Genomic DNA, 16762 nt, shown 5'->3' with positions numbered 1-16762 from the left:
CACACATCAGAAGTGCCAGATCACAGCATCTGAGTACAATCAGCTGCATATCTGCTTGAAATGAATCAAGGGCTGCTTTCTCAGCTGCACACTGTGACTTGCATTATGTGTTCTGGGTACTGAGCCTGAAGTTGGAAGCAGGTTATTGCTGCCAGGAAAACAGAATTGTTTTTAAATCCAGCCATTCGGGGAACACAGGGTACATGCAGTGATTTCCTAGCTTCTTATACAACTGCTTCATAAATCCTTCCAGAAAACTAGTCTCCATCTCTCTCTCTCTCTCTCTCTCTCTCTCTCTCTCTCTCTCTCTCTCTCTGTGTGTGTGTGTGTGTGTGTGTGCGCGCGTGGTAGCATATTATCAGAAATCTGGAAGCTACTCGTACTGTGAACCACACAAAATATATTTTTAAAAATCAGCATCTTGGTAGCAGTGAGGCCTGGGGACAATCAAAACACCTGAAGGTTCAGAATTCGGTCCAGAATCTTCAGCTATACTTATTCTAGATACATTTGATTTGATGTGTAAATCTGATCACGACAAGCACTTGATCAAGTATGTCAAAATGATCTGTGCTCTTGGGAAACCAAGATTCCACACTGCATTGGTGCTACTCATTTTCTGTGGCAATGAAACTGTTAGAGCAGGGATAGTCCACATGGCACCTTTCCAATCTTGTTGGACCATGGACGCCCATCATCCCTGGCCTTGACCAATGGTCATGCTGGCTGAGTGATGCAAGTTGTAGCCCCCACATCTGAAGGGCACCAGGTTGGCCACCCCTGACATAAACATCACACCCTTGCTTGTTAAGGAGGATTTATTACTACTGTTCATTATGTCATAGGAATAGTTCTATGGTTGTGATCTGTAATCAAATGTTTGAAAGACACCCAGAATATGAAACCCATGGAAGGTTATGGGGTATGGCTAACAGACGAGGGTGCAGTTCAGAAGCTGTTGCTGTTCACCAGATCTGATTGCTAAATCCTTGTTATGATTTCTGCTCAGTGTTAGAAATAATTCCCCTTCTGCAAGTCTCAGTATTAAATGTGCACACAGATGCAGATAGCTCGGTTTGTTATCGAGCATGGGGCGGATAATGCCAAGGCTTCAGGTTTAATTCCGGTATGGGATAGCTGCATATTCTCGCATTGCAAGGAGTTGGAGTAGATGATACTCAGGGTCCCTTCCAACCCTTGTTCTCTGATCTCTGCCATGCTGGATGGACCATATGCTCTAATAATAAGCATCAAGGCAAATTAAGGGAGTGTGTTATATCCGATTCTGTATGGGACATGGAAATTCCAGTTTATAAGAGTCTTTCAGCTCAGTCTTACATATACTTACTCAAAAGTAAGCTCTGTGGAATTCAGCGGGACATTCTCCCGGATCAGTGTGCATAAGGTTGCAGCCTTAAAATGCGACTTTGATTCTGTGGTTGCCTGAGGAATAGCATTACCATTTCACATAATGGTATGAAAGCTGCTTACTGTGACAGGGGAAGAAAATGAGGTGTAGACTAACATTGAATGCATGCTATTGGTAAAGTTAATTAGACACTGGTATTCTTATTATTCTGATAGGTGAGATAAGATTAGGGTCTAGTATAGCAGGTACTATTACAAAATTATTTCAAGGAATATGTTTCTCGTGAGTGCTAACTTATTTCGCCACGTCAACTATTCCCGGTTGCAGAACAGCAACAAATCAGTCAAATGACTTACTGTAAGTTGATTTTAAGTCTCTGTTCAGCCAGGCTACACCCATGGTTAATGCATAATGTCAAGGCTAATAATAGGGGGTGAAGGGGACCTGCAGTTAAATGTTGCAGTGTGGCTTGCCCCTGCTCAAGTTTCCAGCCACTTCATTGTATTCCCCCTTCCCACCTGGTTTCCCATTTTTTCTCTTAACAGCCAAAGAGCATCCCATGCCTACTGAGCAAACTCAGCCCTCCATGGCCTTGGGGGGATTTTTTTTTTTTTTTGCCCTAAATATTTTTGTACTCCTGCATACCTTGAGGACATAGGGTTCCCTCAATCAGAGCAACTGATCCTGCTACTCCTACTGCTGCATTTTCATGTGAGTAGCTGTACATAATTTCCACTGCTCAAGTCACTGTGGTGTCTCTTTTGCATTATCAGTAGAGAACCTGGCAGAAGGGATTTCAGGGGTCAGCATGCATCATGACCATTGAAAACAGCAGGTAAAGAGACTGCACAGACCTGGAAGCAGATTAGGAGTGCCTAAGGTTGACTCTTACAACGGGGATCAAGGAATATGGCAGAAACCCAACCATGATCATGTATCTGCAGCCCAATTGCCGTTGAATAATCTCAAGTGTGCAATATGGAATACATGTCTAGTATAAGAGAACTAGGTTGTTAATAATGAATTTGTAATGCAGGTAGGACATTATTAGTATGTCTGAAAAGCATGGATATGGAAGGTCTCAAATGCACCATGAAACTTTCAAAAACAGTTTGCAATGCACTTCAGGATTCTCGTTGCAAAATTGAATGGCTTGCTGCACAGCTGCGATCCCTTGCACAATCTAATATTGGCTTGTAGCCTGGCACTGTTAGTGTAGTGGCTAAGTGAAGAGAGGTTGCCTCAAACTCCCTAGGTGGCCTTTGGCACCCTTGGCATCTCTGAACCTCAACTTTCCAGCACCATGTGCAATATAGGCTCATGATACAGGCCTACCTTACAGGACTGTTGTAAAAGTTACTGTGCTAATTATATATCAGTGTGTAGAAAACAGCCTATAAATGCTAATATTACTTCTGACTGAAGAAGGAAGAGGAATTCTCTCCTGCTCAGGATTTTGGTGGGCACAATACTGGGATGTGTACTTCTAGACTCTTAACAGGAGACACCGCCCAACACAGAACAGCACAATCCTATGCATGTCTACTCAGAAGTAAACACTGTTAATAGAACTGATGCAAAGGTATATAGAAATTGCAGCCTTAAACCTACTAACATGAATGAGATTAAGCACACTTAACTGTGTTAGATTGTGGCCTAAGGCACTTACCGTTTTTCCGCTCTAAGACGCACCAGACCACAAGACACATCTAGTTTTTTGGGGAGGAAAATAAGAAAAAAAATATTCTGAATCTCAGAAGCCAGAACAGCAAGAGGGATCGCTGCGCAGTGAAAGCAGCAATCTCGCTTGCTGTTCTGGCTTCTGGGATAGCTGTGCAGCCTACATTCACTCCATAAGACGCACACACATTTCCCCTTACTTTTTAGGAGGGAAAAAGTGAGTCTTATAGAGCAAAAAATATGGTAAGTATAAAAACCTTCCTTTTCGCCCCATTAATGAAATATGTGCACTTTTTGTGGGACTATCACCTAGGACCACTTTCAGGTAAAGCAGTGAATGATTATGGTTAACCCAAGTTATGTTGCACAAAAGTAGCACTAGCAAAGGACCCTTAGAGTTGGTTTGGGCAACACTTGTGTATGTGTGATTGCTATGTATGCATTCCCTGTACTGTATATTTTCCCCACCTTTGTTATATTTGCTCCAAACATCTAGCACATTTTTTGTTGCTTAGTGTATCAAAAAACCCATTTGCAATGTTACTAAAGAACAAGAAATAGTTGTGTGTGGAAATGCCTGAAAACTATAACCAAGAATCTGATGGATCAAGCTTGCAAAACCTTTCTATCACATGATAAAGTAAGTACTGTTGAAGTCTCAGAATTAGGCATGTTTGCAGCTTCAATAAGTGCAGCTCACCTAGCCTTTCATATGCCCATATGGAAATGAATTATCTGGAGAATGAAGAGAATGCACTTTGATGCTGAAAAGTTTAAGAAGTACTTTGCATGTACCATAAAAATAAACACATATGTCTAGAGAAGTCTGTTTGTCATTCTGTGATATCAGAGTTTTATATAGAGACCTTGGGCAGGGGTGGGCAGGTACTTAGAACACCATATATTTGTGAAAATTGAAAATGCAGTGACAACCCAAGAGTCAGCCCCAATTTTGTGCCTTTCAGAGTTTCTGATTTGGATGGGTGATGCTTGAGTGACAGAGCACTGGATAGGATCTGGAAGAATTTCCAGCTGTCCGAGTGTGTCCAGGTTCTGTGCTTTATGTTACGTTTGCATTAGATGAGCTGACAGGAAAGACATCTGTGCAGGACCCCAAGTTCTGCCTAGTAACTCCTGAAAGCCAACACCAGCTTTCAAGCTGGTGCCTTATGATACGATGGCTCACAATAGGCACATGTGAACTTGTGTTTAGGAATGAAAGCTCAAAAATATGCTCATGGACTTGTGCACTTCGTTGTCACAATAAAAACACACCAAGTGCCGAAAGTCCACAGCCCCAACAAGATGTTTCCTCCAGATCACCCACACCTGTCACAAAGATGGGTGTCAGGCAGGTAGAGAGATGCAGCTGCCAGTGCACAACTGGTAATCTTAAGGTGCGCTCCTGATAGGCAAGCCTTTCTAGTCAATGAACTAACAGCTGATAAGTGTTGGCGTTGAGCCTGCTGGGATTGGCTGCAGGGCTTGAAGTCAGCGCCAAGCAGCTGATTGGCAGCAAGCTCAAGCCCTGTTTGGGTCACCTGATGTCCTAGTGACATCAGGCAATTGACAGCTGGGTGGCACTAGCTGGCCAGAACCAGTTCCCCTAGGCACATGCTTTGCTTTAACCTCAGCTAAAAGGCTGGGAAAGATGTTTGCCCAAGACATTGGAGACTCAGTGCTGGCTGAAGCAGACAATGCTGGACTAGGCAGACTAATAATAATAATTTATTTCTACCCCACCCATCTGGCTGGATTTCCCCAGCTACTCTGTATAAAGCAGATTCATGTGACTGGCAATGTTATCTTATTTTTTTTTATTAAAAAAACCCCAACACCACCAATATTTTGAACTGAATACTTTAATATACATCTTAAGCATCTTATATAAATAATCTTTCACCAGTTATAATACAGAACTGCAGCACAATTCCTATATATTCTTCCAGCACTAGCACCATCTCAATGACTAGCAGCCATTTCAGTAGAACTGTGGGTCACTTGTACCAGCAAGTGAATTTAAAAAACATCTGTTTAAATAATTGAAGCATATTAACAATTTAAAAAAATAAACATCATCGTGAAGCTTTAAGAAGATTATGCTCTACCAAAGTCTCAAATGAATTCTTTCCTGGTAAGTTAACATAAGAGCAATCTTAAGAAAACGATGTCCTGGAGTATAGGCCTTAAATATTATTAAACTGTTTTTATGGAAAATCTTGATTCAATTCTTAGGTGCACCCAGTCAAAGTTAAGCACTGTTAAGTCCCTCCAATCTCCTATTGAAGGATAATACATTTTACAGATGTTACTAATTGAAACTTGTCACCATGTACTAGTAATAATCAGAGCAGTTTTGTAAATAACCACATGCTTTACTATTTTGTTATCAGTAACAACTACTGCTAACTTTTTGGCTAAAATGGGTGGTATGCAAGTAAGTTTTATACAGAAATTAAAGATTAAGCAAGGTCCATTAATTTCAGTGGGTCTACTCTGAGTAAGACTCAGTTGCATGCCACCCCAAATAACCAATGACAAAATTACTCTATAAAGCAGTAAAGTATGGAAACAGGAGCACAGAATTCTCTACAGTGCATCAAGCTTTTTAGTTTAAAGATAAAAGATTCTGAACCATCTTTTAGATCAGGATTAGCAAGCAACATAAAGTATATGAAAGCATTAGTATTTCGCATTCATACATTTAGCCCTTGAAAAGAAAAGATGCCAGTGTATTGCTATTTCCACTCTTACAGGCCGCCACCTTCAATGTTTACTCAGAAGCAAGTCCTACTGTGCTCAATGAGGCTTCTCCCTAGTAATAACGTTTAGTAAAGCAGTCTTAGTAAATAAAGGGGTTGCTGGATGGCAGAGCTTTCCTATCATTGCCTAGTTTCCTTTAGGGGTGAAATTAGCTGGAGCAGAACATGTTTTCACCCTCCAGTTCCACAGCTTCCCTTTGTGAAAATGAACATCTTCCATGGGGGTGCTACAAATGTGAGCACTATGATTTGCATGCTTTGGAGCTACAACCATTCTGGAAATTATGTTGTGTAGGCCAGCCCACAGACTGTATTCCTGCAGGGAAGAGATCCTTTCCCTCAACTTGCTAGAACACTCTGATTTAGAGCTCTGTCCAGAATGTGGTTGTGCGAGTGTCATGGGCTTCTGTGTCCACGGCTTGGCTAAGAAGGAACGACATGCCAAAGGCTTGCCAAGTGAGTTTCACTGAGCTCAGTGGATCTTACTTCAAAGTAAACATGTTTTCAGTTCTTCTGTGCAAATGGGACTACCAGCACCTATAAGGAAAATACTACAGACCTTCATGCAGGAAGCTTCCAGCCTATCCTAAGCTTTTGAGAATCGACTATGAGGTGCAGAGTATGATTGAAAGAAACACAGAGAGTTTGAGGTCAGCACAGATTATGCTTTCAGGGTTTTTCTGAGATCAGAATAAAAGTTAGTCAGAGTACTGGCCATAGCCGTGTCCACCGCCGACTGGGGGATCATCCCACGCAAATCTGTCTGGATGAAGCCTATCAACAGGCTGTGTCTAGGATTGTCCTTGAGAGGGAAACAGAACCAGCCACAAGGGTGGTTAAAACCTCGAACATAACCCGGTTTTACTTCACCATAGTCCAGGCTGACACCTGTTTTAAAATAAAACACAGTTGTGGGTCGAACCTCTCAAGTAAAAGGAATGCACCTAGTTTTATTCCTGAGATATCTTTTTGAGAATTTTATTACTATTACAGCCAGGATCCCAAGGATCCTGTGGGAGAGGTAATCTTCCTTCTAACAACCCCAAACTCCAGACTCAGGGGATCTAGAGTTTCAGCAGTTTGCTGACAAACCTAGAGAAGCTATATGCAGATTTCTTTAAAAAAAGGGAAGTCCCAATATGTAGTTCTTTGTCTTGCCCCTGTTCAAGTTGTGCTTGTAAAGCTGAGGGATTTCTGTCCAAGGCAGTACCTTATAATCATATGGGGAACGTGTCCATTTCTTGGAACAATAAATGGTGGTGTCTAGAAGAAGCTACCCAAACCAACCTTCCCCCATCCAGAGAGAGGAAGGATTTGGGGACAAAGTTACCCAAGAACGCCTTTCTAAGTCAATGTGCAATATTTACAATATTCTAAATCTGGTGTGAACCATGGCAATCTCCCAAAACAAAATCTAAGTCTGGTTCTTTGCTCCCCAAAACAGTTACATAGAAGAGAGAACTAGGTTTGGGAGGTTGTGGACAGTGGCGGAGCTTTATGCTCTGGCACTGGGGGGCAGAGAGCAGGCGGGAGCGGGGCTGGTGTGCGTCCTGGGGGTGTGGCGCCCAGCGTGGGCGGGGGGGGGGGGCAGCCGCGATGGCACCCCACTGGGATCATGCTGCCGAGGGCGGTGCGCTCTCCCCGCACTCCTCTTCCTCCGCCAGTGTCTGTGGACTCTCCTTCCTTGGAGGTTTCTAAGCAGAGGTTGGATGGCCATCTGTCATGGATGCTTGAGCTGAGATTCCTGCATTGCAGGGGGTTGGACTAGATGACCCTTCGGATCTCTTCCAACTCCATGATTATATGATTTCAGGGCAAGCCAAGCAGCGCCTGCTCAAATTCCACATGTTAGGCAGTCAGGAATGGGTTCAGGTTCAACCTGTCAATCCTCATCTCAGGCCAAGTGCAGCTCACTCACCAGAAAATGCAAGCTAGCAATCGTATTCATTCTACTTTCCTTTGCACTAAGTGACTTTTGTATAGTACTTTTGATCTGCCAAGTGACAGACAGGATGTCCTTCTTTGTGGCGCTAGTTTATTTCTAATTTTAGCTTTGAGGAAGTGGGTGTCACACCAATAATTTGTTGCAAACAGCAGCACGAACGTACACAGATTTGATTTCTACAGGTTTCAGTGTGCTTTAGACAGCAAGATTAGAAGATAGAAGAGGTTTAATTAGAATTACCGCATGACAGAATCCCGTCTTCGTAGTCTGTTGTGCAGGAGAAGTCAACAAACTCTCTGGGAGAAATGATGTTCCACAACTGGCCAGCTGTGGTGTACCGCATAATACAACAGTTCTGCAGTGCAATTACAAAATGCCCGTTTAGATAGTATTCATTTGTAGAAACCTAGGGTTTATAGCTATGCCAAGCAATATGGGGACTGTGTTGAAGAGTCAAACTAGATGAGACCAGAAATAAATCATGACATTTCCATCTTTTTAAGCTCTGCAGCAGCAGTTCCACTCCCTTCCCCAATTTGGATCAGGCCTGTGACATTGGGGGTTGTGGTTAGAGGGCTGTCTCTTGAATGTGAAGAGATACAGCTGCCATCTCTTGATATGACTCAGGACTCTATGTAGCTGAATTTTTTTTAAGTTTAAAGAGACAAGAGACTTACCCAGTGTACCCTTAGGTCTCCCACCTTTAAAAAAATCCAGCTACAGGCCTAATATGGATTTAATTGACTGCCTGACTCAAATAATGAACTATACAGATATCTCTTACTTGAAGAAACAATCAGGTTTTCCTACAAGTGCTCCTGATTATTCCAACACGCTGAGATGAATCATCAGTCTTATCTTAAATAATAAACATCTTTAAGAAATCTAGGAACAGATTCTTAATAGGAGTTAAATTCACTAGAAACAGTACGCTTAAAGCTACACACATCAGAATGAAAGGTGCATGGCAAAATGTAAATAGCCAGAACTGGTGTAGAATCTACAGGCTTTTTTTAAAAAAAAAAAGTGTTTGTTTGTGTTTCAGGATTCATTAAGATACTGTGCTGAAACCAGGACAGTTCTGCTGAAGGTCACTTTTTGGCTAAGAAAAGAGACTTTGGACATCAAAAGAAAATAGGCTTTAAATTAAAAAGTGAGAGCACGATGCAGCCAAAGGTCAAGAGTTTAAATCTATCACAATGGGATTAACTTTCCCACTGAAGCCAATGGGATTTAAAACTGTTTCTGGATAGTTCAAATTTAGTTGGAAGTTATATCGAAATTAATGCTCAAAACAGCTTGGATATGGCTGTATTTGTATGTCCTAGTTTTCAGCTACTCAAAATGAGGCGCTTTCTTGAAAACTGCAAAAGCTATTTTGTTCACTTCAGATTTGTTATACATCAAAGTTTCTACCACTGCCAACAAGAAGGTTAAAGTGTCACTCAAAGCACAATGAATGAAGTGTGGATATATGCAAGTAGAGAAGCTCCCTTCTTGTTGACTGTAAAACTTTAACTTGCATTGCAACTGCTGTGCCAAATGAAAAGCATATAAGTGGAACTTCTGGTTGTGTGATAAATGGGTGACGCATTACCTCTTCAAACTCATCAACAATATCCATCGAGGTCATCAGACTATCCCAGTAGAGTCGATAGGGTCCAGGGCGTATGTGATCTACTATTCTGCTGGCGACGTCCTCCACAATCCCTTGTGCTTTGTAGCTACAGAATTAGATTTAATACAATGATGCTTAGAAAATGTCAACGCGCCTAGCAACTTTCCACCAGTTTAAAGTAACTATATATGGGTCATGCACGTGCCACTATCTCTTTTATTTTCCATCAGGATCCAGGGGCCTTAGGAATGTTAAATTTCATCCATTATGCCTCAGATTACCCAATCCTCTAGTGCCAAAGCAAAAAGTTATTCTCTATGAACTTTGAGGGTGGGGATGGAGGCACACCATGTTGGATTTCATTCATTCAGTCTGAGGCGGAGGAAAGAGGAGGTCTGCCAAAGGTTTTTTTTAATGAGGACTCCCTATAAGGAAAGCTACAACAGGGCCTACTCAGCCTCAGAGAACAGCAAGAACTGTCTACAAATGAAATAACCACTTTTATAACAAACAAAATGCAGCTGAGAGGAGGATGCTTAGCACCAGGGGCATTATGTACACAAATGCATAAGTGACGGTTTCACATTTATATTCCACAAAGCACTCAAAGCCACCCCCACCCACTATGCATTTTATGCTTTTATGTCCATGGTAGATGCAGAGAAACTATCCTGAAATGAAGTACGATACAGCAACGATGGCTGGAGGGCACAATGTATTGGGGAGCGGCCCACTTCTACTCTAATATGGCCAGATTCTTCCTCTCAGAAACAGACCCCTCCCTTGCTACTGGAAATTATATTTATGAAAGAATTCATCTCCTCTGTAAGTTAACTTACAGGTATCCATTGAATTCTTCAGATGGCTTACGCCAAACTGCCGTATCTTTCTGCAGAAAAAAAATAAGATCACAATATTTGTACTTTATTAAAAATGACTCAATCACTTAACACCTCTGAATGTACAAATATGACACAATCGAGAAGTACACAGACCACCGAGGGAACTTTACAAATATAGCGCATCTTTTACCAACCTGTTCATCAGTACACACATTTTAATTCAACTGTAGTGTTTTTTTTAAAAAAAAATACATGCATGCAATAAACTATCATGTAAATTCTTCTGGTGAATGAGGAGAGAAACCAACACCCAAATATAGCATTAAATCAACATATGTGAGAACACATCCTCTATGAACTACGGCCATTCATATCATCCCATGCCTCTTTAAAAAAATGTTGCAAAAGAAAAACTCTGAGAACTAAACTTGACAAATCACACATCAAAAAGTCTCCCTATCACAACATCAAATTTTAACTGGGTTTCCTTGGCATTGTGTAGGCATCATAACTGACACAATTGCTTAGGACTGAAGATTTTAAGTTAATTTTGTGTTAATCTGATAGTATAAAAAACTGATTTAGTGCCAATCTAGATATGATGAGCTTTGATGAGTATCACTATAGGCTCGGGGGAAAGTATATAATGCTTGTGTCAGCATTTGCACATGCAGTTAAGTAATGAGACAGCACTATCAGATGGAAATAAGAACAGGCTTTCCCCAAACCATACACAGTCAATAAACACATGAGGAAAAAGGGGGACAGGTTGCCATGCCACACCTGCTCTAGTGAACCAGCACCACACACTTCCAGAAGTTCTGAGAACCAAAGTCTGAAGCAGGGAGCCTCTTCTACTTATGGAGGTTCATGGGTGCAGCCAAAGGGGGGCAGCTGCCCCCTGCAAATCAATAAAAATTGATAAAAACACATAGATAACTGAGGTTCTGTCCCCCCGCAACAAAAGGTCTGCCCTCCCACCAACAAAAATCCTGGCTACGCCCATGTAGAGGATCCCTGTATGACCTCTAGCTTGTGGAAAGGTAGAATAAAGAGGAAAGTGCCCTCAATCTCCTTGTGTGATTTTCATCACTCAAAGAAACAAAACACCAAAACAGGGCTCTGAAATCTACCCACTCAAATGTACGGTACTTCACATATCATCGCACCATATAGGTAAAGGTAAAGGGACCCCTGACCATTAGGTCCAGTCGTGACCGACTCTGGGGTTGCGATGCACATCTCGCTTTATTGGCCAAGGAGCCGGTGTACAGCTTCCGGGTCATGTGGCCAGCATGACTAAGCCGCTTCTGGTGAACCAAAGCAGCACACTTCCCGCCGGAGCGGTACCTATTTATCTACTTGCACTTTGATGTGCTTTTGAACTGCTAGGTTGGCTGGAGCAGGGACCAAGCAACGGGAGCTCACCCCATCACAGGGATTCGAACTGCCAACCTTCTGATCAGCAAGCCCTAGGCTCTGTGGTTTAACCCATAGCGCCACCTAGGCCCACCTAAAACACAAAAGTAGAATATAAATCACCCTACTCATTTATTAACAAAAGAAAAGAATCTGGAAAGGCAACGGCTTGGTAACTTACTGTTTTCTTAGTAAGTCTCCATTCATCATCTTCAACATTGTAGTATCGGATGACCTCATTTTTCAGCTTTGTAGCCACAGAAACTACATCAGGAAAGTCTGCCATTCTCTTCTGTCTTCTGCAGAAAATCAGAATGTAAAAAAAACAAAAGGCAGTGATTTACTGTTCCTTCTCAGTTTCCTGTTTGGCGTTAGTACTATAATAATCATACAAGTCTCAATTTCTCTCTAAATTGCACAGCTGCATGATTCAGGATCATCTGGAGTAAGCAGCAAGTGTTTTTCTCAACAAAGCAGAAGCAATATATTATTGCAGTGCTCAACAATTAAAATGCACACGTTCCAAGAGCTAAACAAGTATGTTGCAAGTACTGCCAGTCTCCTTCTTGGAAGAAGCTCTGAATACCAAACAACAAGGGAGAAAGTGACCTTTGAAATGCTGTGGTAGTTAAGGTTCACACAGGTTGCACATGGAGCTTGGAACTCTGGTGTTAAGATTTCTAGAGTATATGCATAGCTGTCAACCGTCCCTTATTTGGCAGGAAACTCCCTTATCCCAGCACCGTGTCCCGCTGCTGTCCCTTATTGATGATGTCCTTTAAATTTCCTGGGTTTCAAAGGAAGCAGCTCCTCTCTGCCAGCCACGGAGGAGGGAGGCTCCAACTGTGTTGCTTGGCTGCGTTGCTCACCCAATAAGGAGTCTAAGAACAACTGGGGGCTGGAGCTTGCATGCCTTGTGCCGATTAAATCGGCCACATTGCCTGGGGACTCGCCTTTGCTCAGCACTTCCCAGTGGAGAGGTGACGGTGGTTTTCCTTGCTGCATCCCCTTTGCCGGGTTGCTGTGCTGTGGGAACCACCGCTTGAGGCTTCGTTTGGCTGCTGGCTGGGCTTTCTGCCTTTGGCTCGGAGGGGCTCAGAAGTTGAACATACCTGTGCCCTGAAAATCCCTTATTTTGGCAGCTGCTGGTCCCTTATTTTCAAATCTGTAAATACAGATTTGACAGCTATGAGTATATGCTTAAACTGCTCCATGGCTCCAGATTGGCTTGTGCCTCTGTGACATCAGGGAAGGTAGGCAAATGGCATTCAGAGGGGCTGTGTGGCTCATGCCAGCACAGGCCGCCTACAAGATCAGATATTAGTGCCAAAAACACAAAAGAAGCTCAAGAGAAGACTATGAAAAGCGGCACAGGAGGACTGTCAAATGAGAGAGTCAGTTGGACAAAAGCAGAACCTAACATTACCCCACAGATGTCTCCATTAACATAACAACCTGTAAAAATGGAGAGTGAAGTGTCTCCTATTGTACCATCGAGTAAAACTGCTTCACATACAATTATTCCAGTGATGGGTGTCACTTCTGTGTGTACAACCACTATCTATATGTCACACTCATGATAAGCACCCATCTGTTTTGCCAGTGTGCGTGCTCATCATATATGACTGCACACATTTTCCTACATGGAATTTATTTCTCTGCAGGAAACCACTGTGGGTGAAGGGGATGTTACTTTCACAACAAGTGACAGATTGCTTGAATTAAATGCTTCTTCTCAAAAGAGAAATGAAACCTTCACTGAAAGGCAAAGCAGTACAAATATAGACTGAATATTTTAAAAGTATACCTTTTTAAGGATGGCCATTAAGATGCCATTTTCAGTGCATGTAATAAAATATTGTTTTCATAATATCTGATGCCTGATTAACTGAGAGGCACATTTGTGGTTGATTAAACCTTTAAAATAAAATAAACTAGCATGCCAAAAGCATCTGGAGTGCCACAGGTTTCCTATCCCCGCTCTAATGGCTCATCCAGCTGGTAACTTCTACATCTCTTAGCATAATCTTAAACATGGCGACTGAGAAGTAAAATCCACTGGTATCAATAGATTCCTAGTAAGTTACTCCTAGAACTGAAGCACTGGCTCATAGTTGGGCATAAAACAGAGATGGCATGAAGCTGGCCTAAGAGAAACTTACGTGTAGGTATTGTGCCATTCTACCGATGTCTTGGTCATGCAGGTTGCATAACCAAACACTGATCCCACAGCCTTTGATACAGGTGCATAGGCATAGCCTATGTTCCAGGGGGCAGAACCCAGCTATCTGCGATGCAATTGGTTAGTTAGTTATTTTTTATTTGCTTGATTGGGGGAGGGGCAGTGCCCCCCCCCCGGCTACACCATGGCAGGTGACCAACAGGGCCAAAGAGGCATCTATGCACAATGGGTAGCTACTAAAAACAAGTCTGAATGTTTATTATTTAGAAGCACCTGTGACCTACTTTTATACGACTATGCAAATTGGTCTTAATTAAATGTGCTGTTTGTTCCCACCCCATTATCTCTCTCACAGATAGATAATAAGGTGCTTGGCCAACCATAACAGCCGAGGCTTCTGTGCCAGCTCTCTAACAGACATCTACTTACGAAAGCAGGTGCCGCGCTCAGAGCAAGGAGCTGAAACTATTTGCTCCTGCCTCTCCTTGGCAAGTGGATAAAAAACCCACAACAGACTCATCTGAGATGAGTAATGCCCCATATCCTTTTAATCCAGAATGAGTAATGCCCCACATTCTTCTACTCCAGAATAAAAAGTAAGGCGACATATCCTTTCACTCCAGAATAACCTGAATGCCACTGTGATGATATGTATGCAGAGACCCGGGTTCAAATCCCTACACCTCCATCTATAATCACTGGGCCAGTCACTGTCTATCAGCTTCACACCAGATATTCTCCTCCTGAGGATAAAACGGGGGGTGGGGAGGAGCACATATGCCACCAGTGAGCTCGTTGGAGGCAGGCTGAGATATAAATGCAGTAGGATACCAATGAATTCGATACATAAACAAACATGCTGCCTGTCCTCGGGTTCATGGGGGGGGGGGTGGATTTCAATCGGCCCACTGCTTTCAAATCTGAGCATCCAATGTTATAGGTTTGCGGGGGGGGGGTTTCTTCGCGTTCCCCGTTTCCACAAGGCCGGGCTCGTTTCCACACGTGCGGCTCAGAATGCGGGCACGTGAAAACGTAACGTGTGAAAACGGCACACTTTTTCGGGTACCGAGAATTATCCGCCCGTGGGCGAAGCGAGAGGTGCTAACGGGCGAGAGGCTCACGCGTGGAAAGTCAGGGATGCATCTCCACGGGTGATCCAAGCAAGAGAGCATCTCTCGGTGCGTCCGGCCCGCTTCCCCAGCCGGGCAAATAGGCCGCTTACCAGTATCCCGGGCTGCGAGGAGCGACTTTTCCGCCACGGAGGGTTCGGCGCCACGTCGAAGGTCCCCCGGACTCCGGCCACGCGCGACCCGCTCCTTCTTCCCCCAGCTCTGCTTCTCTTCCTTCTGCTGCGCTCACCCGGTCCAGCAGCTCATGCCGTTGGGCCAATCAGAGCTCAGCCGGCATTCCCGTCGCAGCCAATCGCAGCGCGCCCGTCTTTTCTCACCTCTCCTCCCCCCGCCCACCGTTTCGCCTCCCAACCCGCCGTCGGTATCGATCTCCCTATGCAAAATTCATAGCCCTTAAACCACGCCCCCAACTGTCCGCCCCTCTCTCTCTTCCCAAAACGGATGACAGGCGGACCGTGCTCATTGGGCACATGGCTGGAGGGAGGCGGGGTGAAGCGCGGGGATTGGCTGACGTGCATGTGGAGTGACAAAACGGCGGGGGCGCGGAGAGAGAGACCGGCAAAGAGAATTTTGCTGCGCCTGAGATAGGCTTTTGCCACGTTTGTTGTGGCAGAAACTTTTCTGGACCGAAGTCCGGCTCATCTGGTGCAAAAACAGCACCTGGAAGATTGTGCGGTCCAGGAAAGCTGCCTTGTTGTGGCATATTAATAAGTTGGTTGGTCTTAATGGTGCCACCAGATTCTTTGATGTTTTGGCTGCAACAGCCTAATAGGACCCATCCCAGTCTTAGGAGTGTGAATGTAAAAGTGGAGTAAAAGAGGAGTTGAGGATGCTCCTCTCCAGAGATAACTGACAGGAAAGAAAAAAGAAGGTGGAAGGCTTTCCAGAAAACGTCTGGCCATTTGAGATATGTTGTTTACTTGTTTAGTCGTGTCCGACTCTTCGTGACCCCATGGACCAGAGCATGCCAGGCACTTCTGTCTTCCACTGCCTCCCACAGTTTGGTCCAACTCATGCTGGTAGCTCCAAGAACACTGTCCAACCATCTCATCCTCTGTCGTCCTCTTAGAATCATAGAATCATAGAATTGGAAGAGACCACATGGGCCATCGAGTCCAACCCCCTGCCAAGCAGGAAACACCATCAGAGCACTCCTGACATATGGTTGTCAAGCCTCTGCTTAAAGACCTCCAAAGAAGGAGACTCCACCACACTCCTTGGCAGCAAATTCCACTGTCAAACAGCTCTTACTGTCAGGAAGTTCTTCCTAATGTTTAGGTGGAATCTTCTTTCTTGTAGTTTGGAACCATTGCTCCGTGTCCGCTTCTCTGGAGCAGCAGAAAACGACCCTTCCTTCCTCCTCTATGTGACATCCATTTATATATTTGAACATGGCTATCATATCACCCCTTAACCTCCTCTTCTCCAGGCTAAACATGCCCAGCTCCCTTAGCCGTTCCTCATAAGGCATCGTTTCCAGGCCTTTGACCATTTTGGTTGCCCTCCTCTTCTCCTTGTGCCCTCCATCATTCCCAACATCAGGGTCTTTTCCAGGGAGTCTTCTCTTCTCCTGAGGTGGCCAAAATATTGGAGCCTCAACTTCACGATCTGTCCTTCCAGTGAGCACTCAGGGCTGATTTCCTTCAGAATGGATAGGTTTGATCTTCTTGCAGTCCATGGGACTCTCAAGAGTCTCTGCCAGCACCATAATTCAAAAGCATCAATTCTTTGGCGATCAGCCTTCTTTATGATCCAGCTCTCACTTCCATACATCACTACTGGGAAAACCATAGCTTTTACTATACGGACCTTTGT

At 43.7% G+C, this 16762-nt stretch overlaps 1 protein-coding gene and 1 long non-coding RNA gene across 2 annotated transcripts; one reads left to right on the top strand and one right to left on the bottom strand.

The window, feature by feature from the left end:
* The first annotated feature begins 351 nt into the window (after positions 1-351).
* LOC307226911 lies at positions 352-3873 on the top strand. Its single transcript, XR_013843687.1, has 2 exons — positions 352-3039; positions 3298-3873. It is a non-coding gene; the product is annotated as an uncharacterized lncRNA (long non-coding RNA).
* Positions 3874-4893: 1020 nt separating this feature from the next.
* On the bottom strand, positions 4894-15202 carry STARD4 (StAR related lipid transfer domain containing 4). The gene is made up of 6 exons (XM_079995867.1): positions 15040-15202; positions 11817-11934; positions 10214-10263; positions 9354-9480; positions 7997-8111; positions 4894-6699 (listed from the first exon to the last, which is right to left on the bottom strand). The coding sequence occupies exons 2-6, from the start codon at positions 11919-11921 to the stop codon at positions 6473-6475; spliced, it is 624 nt and encodes a 207-aa protein (XP_079851993.1). The 5' UTR covers positions 11922-11934; positions 15040-15202; the 3' UTR covers positions 4894-6472.
* Positions 15203-16762: the final 1560 nt, after the last annotated feature.

The sequence above is a fragment of the Podarcis cretensis genome (assembly GCF_951804945.1).
Source record: "Podarcis cretensis genome assembly, chromosome: 11".
In the NCBI taxonomy this organism is placed as follows: Eukaryota; Metazoa; Chordata; class Lepidosauria; order Squamata; family Lacertidae; genus Podarcis; species Podarcis cretensis.
This window is presented reverse-complemented; position numbering and strand designations above follow the sequence as displayed.

Bases quoted from the DNA above. Each gene is read 5' to 3' on its own strand.
- STARD4 (XM_079995867.1), bottom strand. From the start codon at position 11,921: ATGGCAGACTTTCCTGATGTAGTTTCTGTGGCTACAAAGCTGAAAAAT. The intron at 9,481-10,213 runs GTAAGTTAACTT...CTAATTCTGTAG, and splicing joins GAAGAATTCAATGGATACCT to CTACAAAGCACAAGGGATTG. The intron at 8,112-9,353 runs GTAATGCGTCAC...ATTGCACTGCAG, and splicing joins TTGTTGATGAGTTTGAAGAG to AACTGTTGTATTATGCGGTA.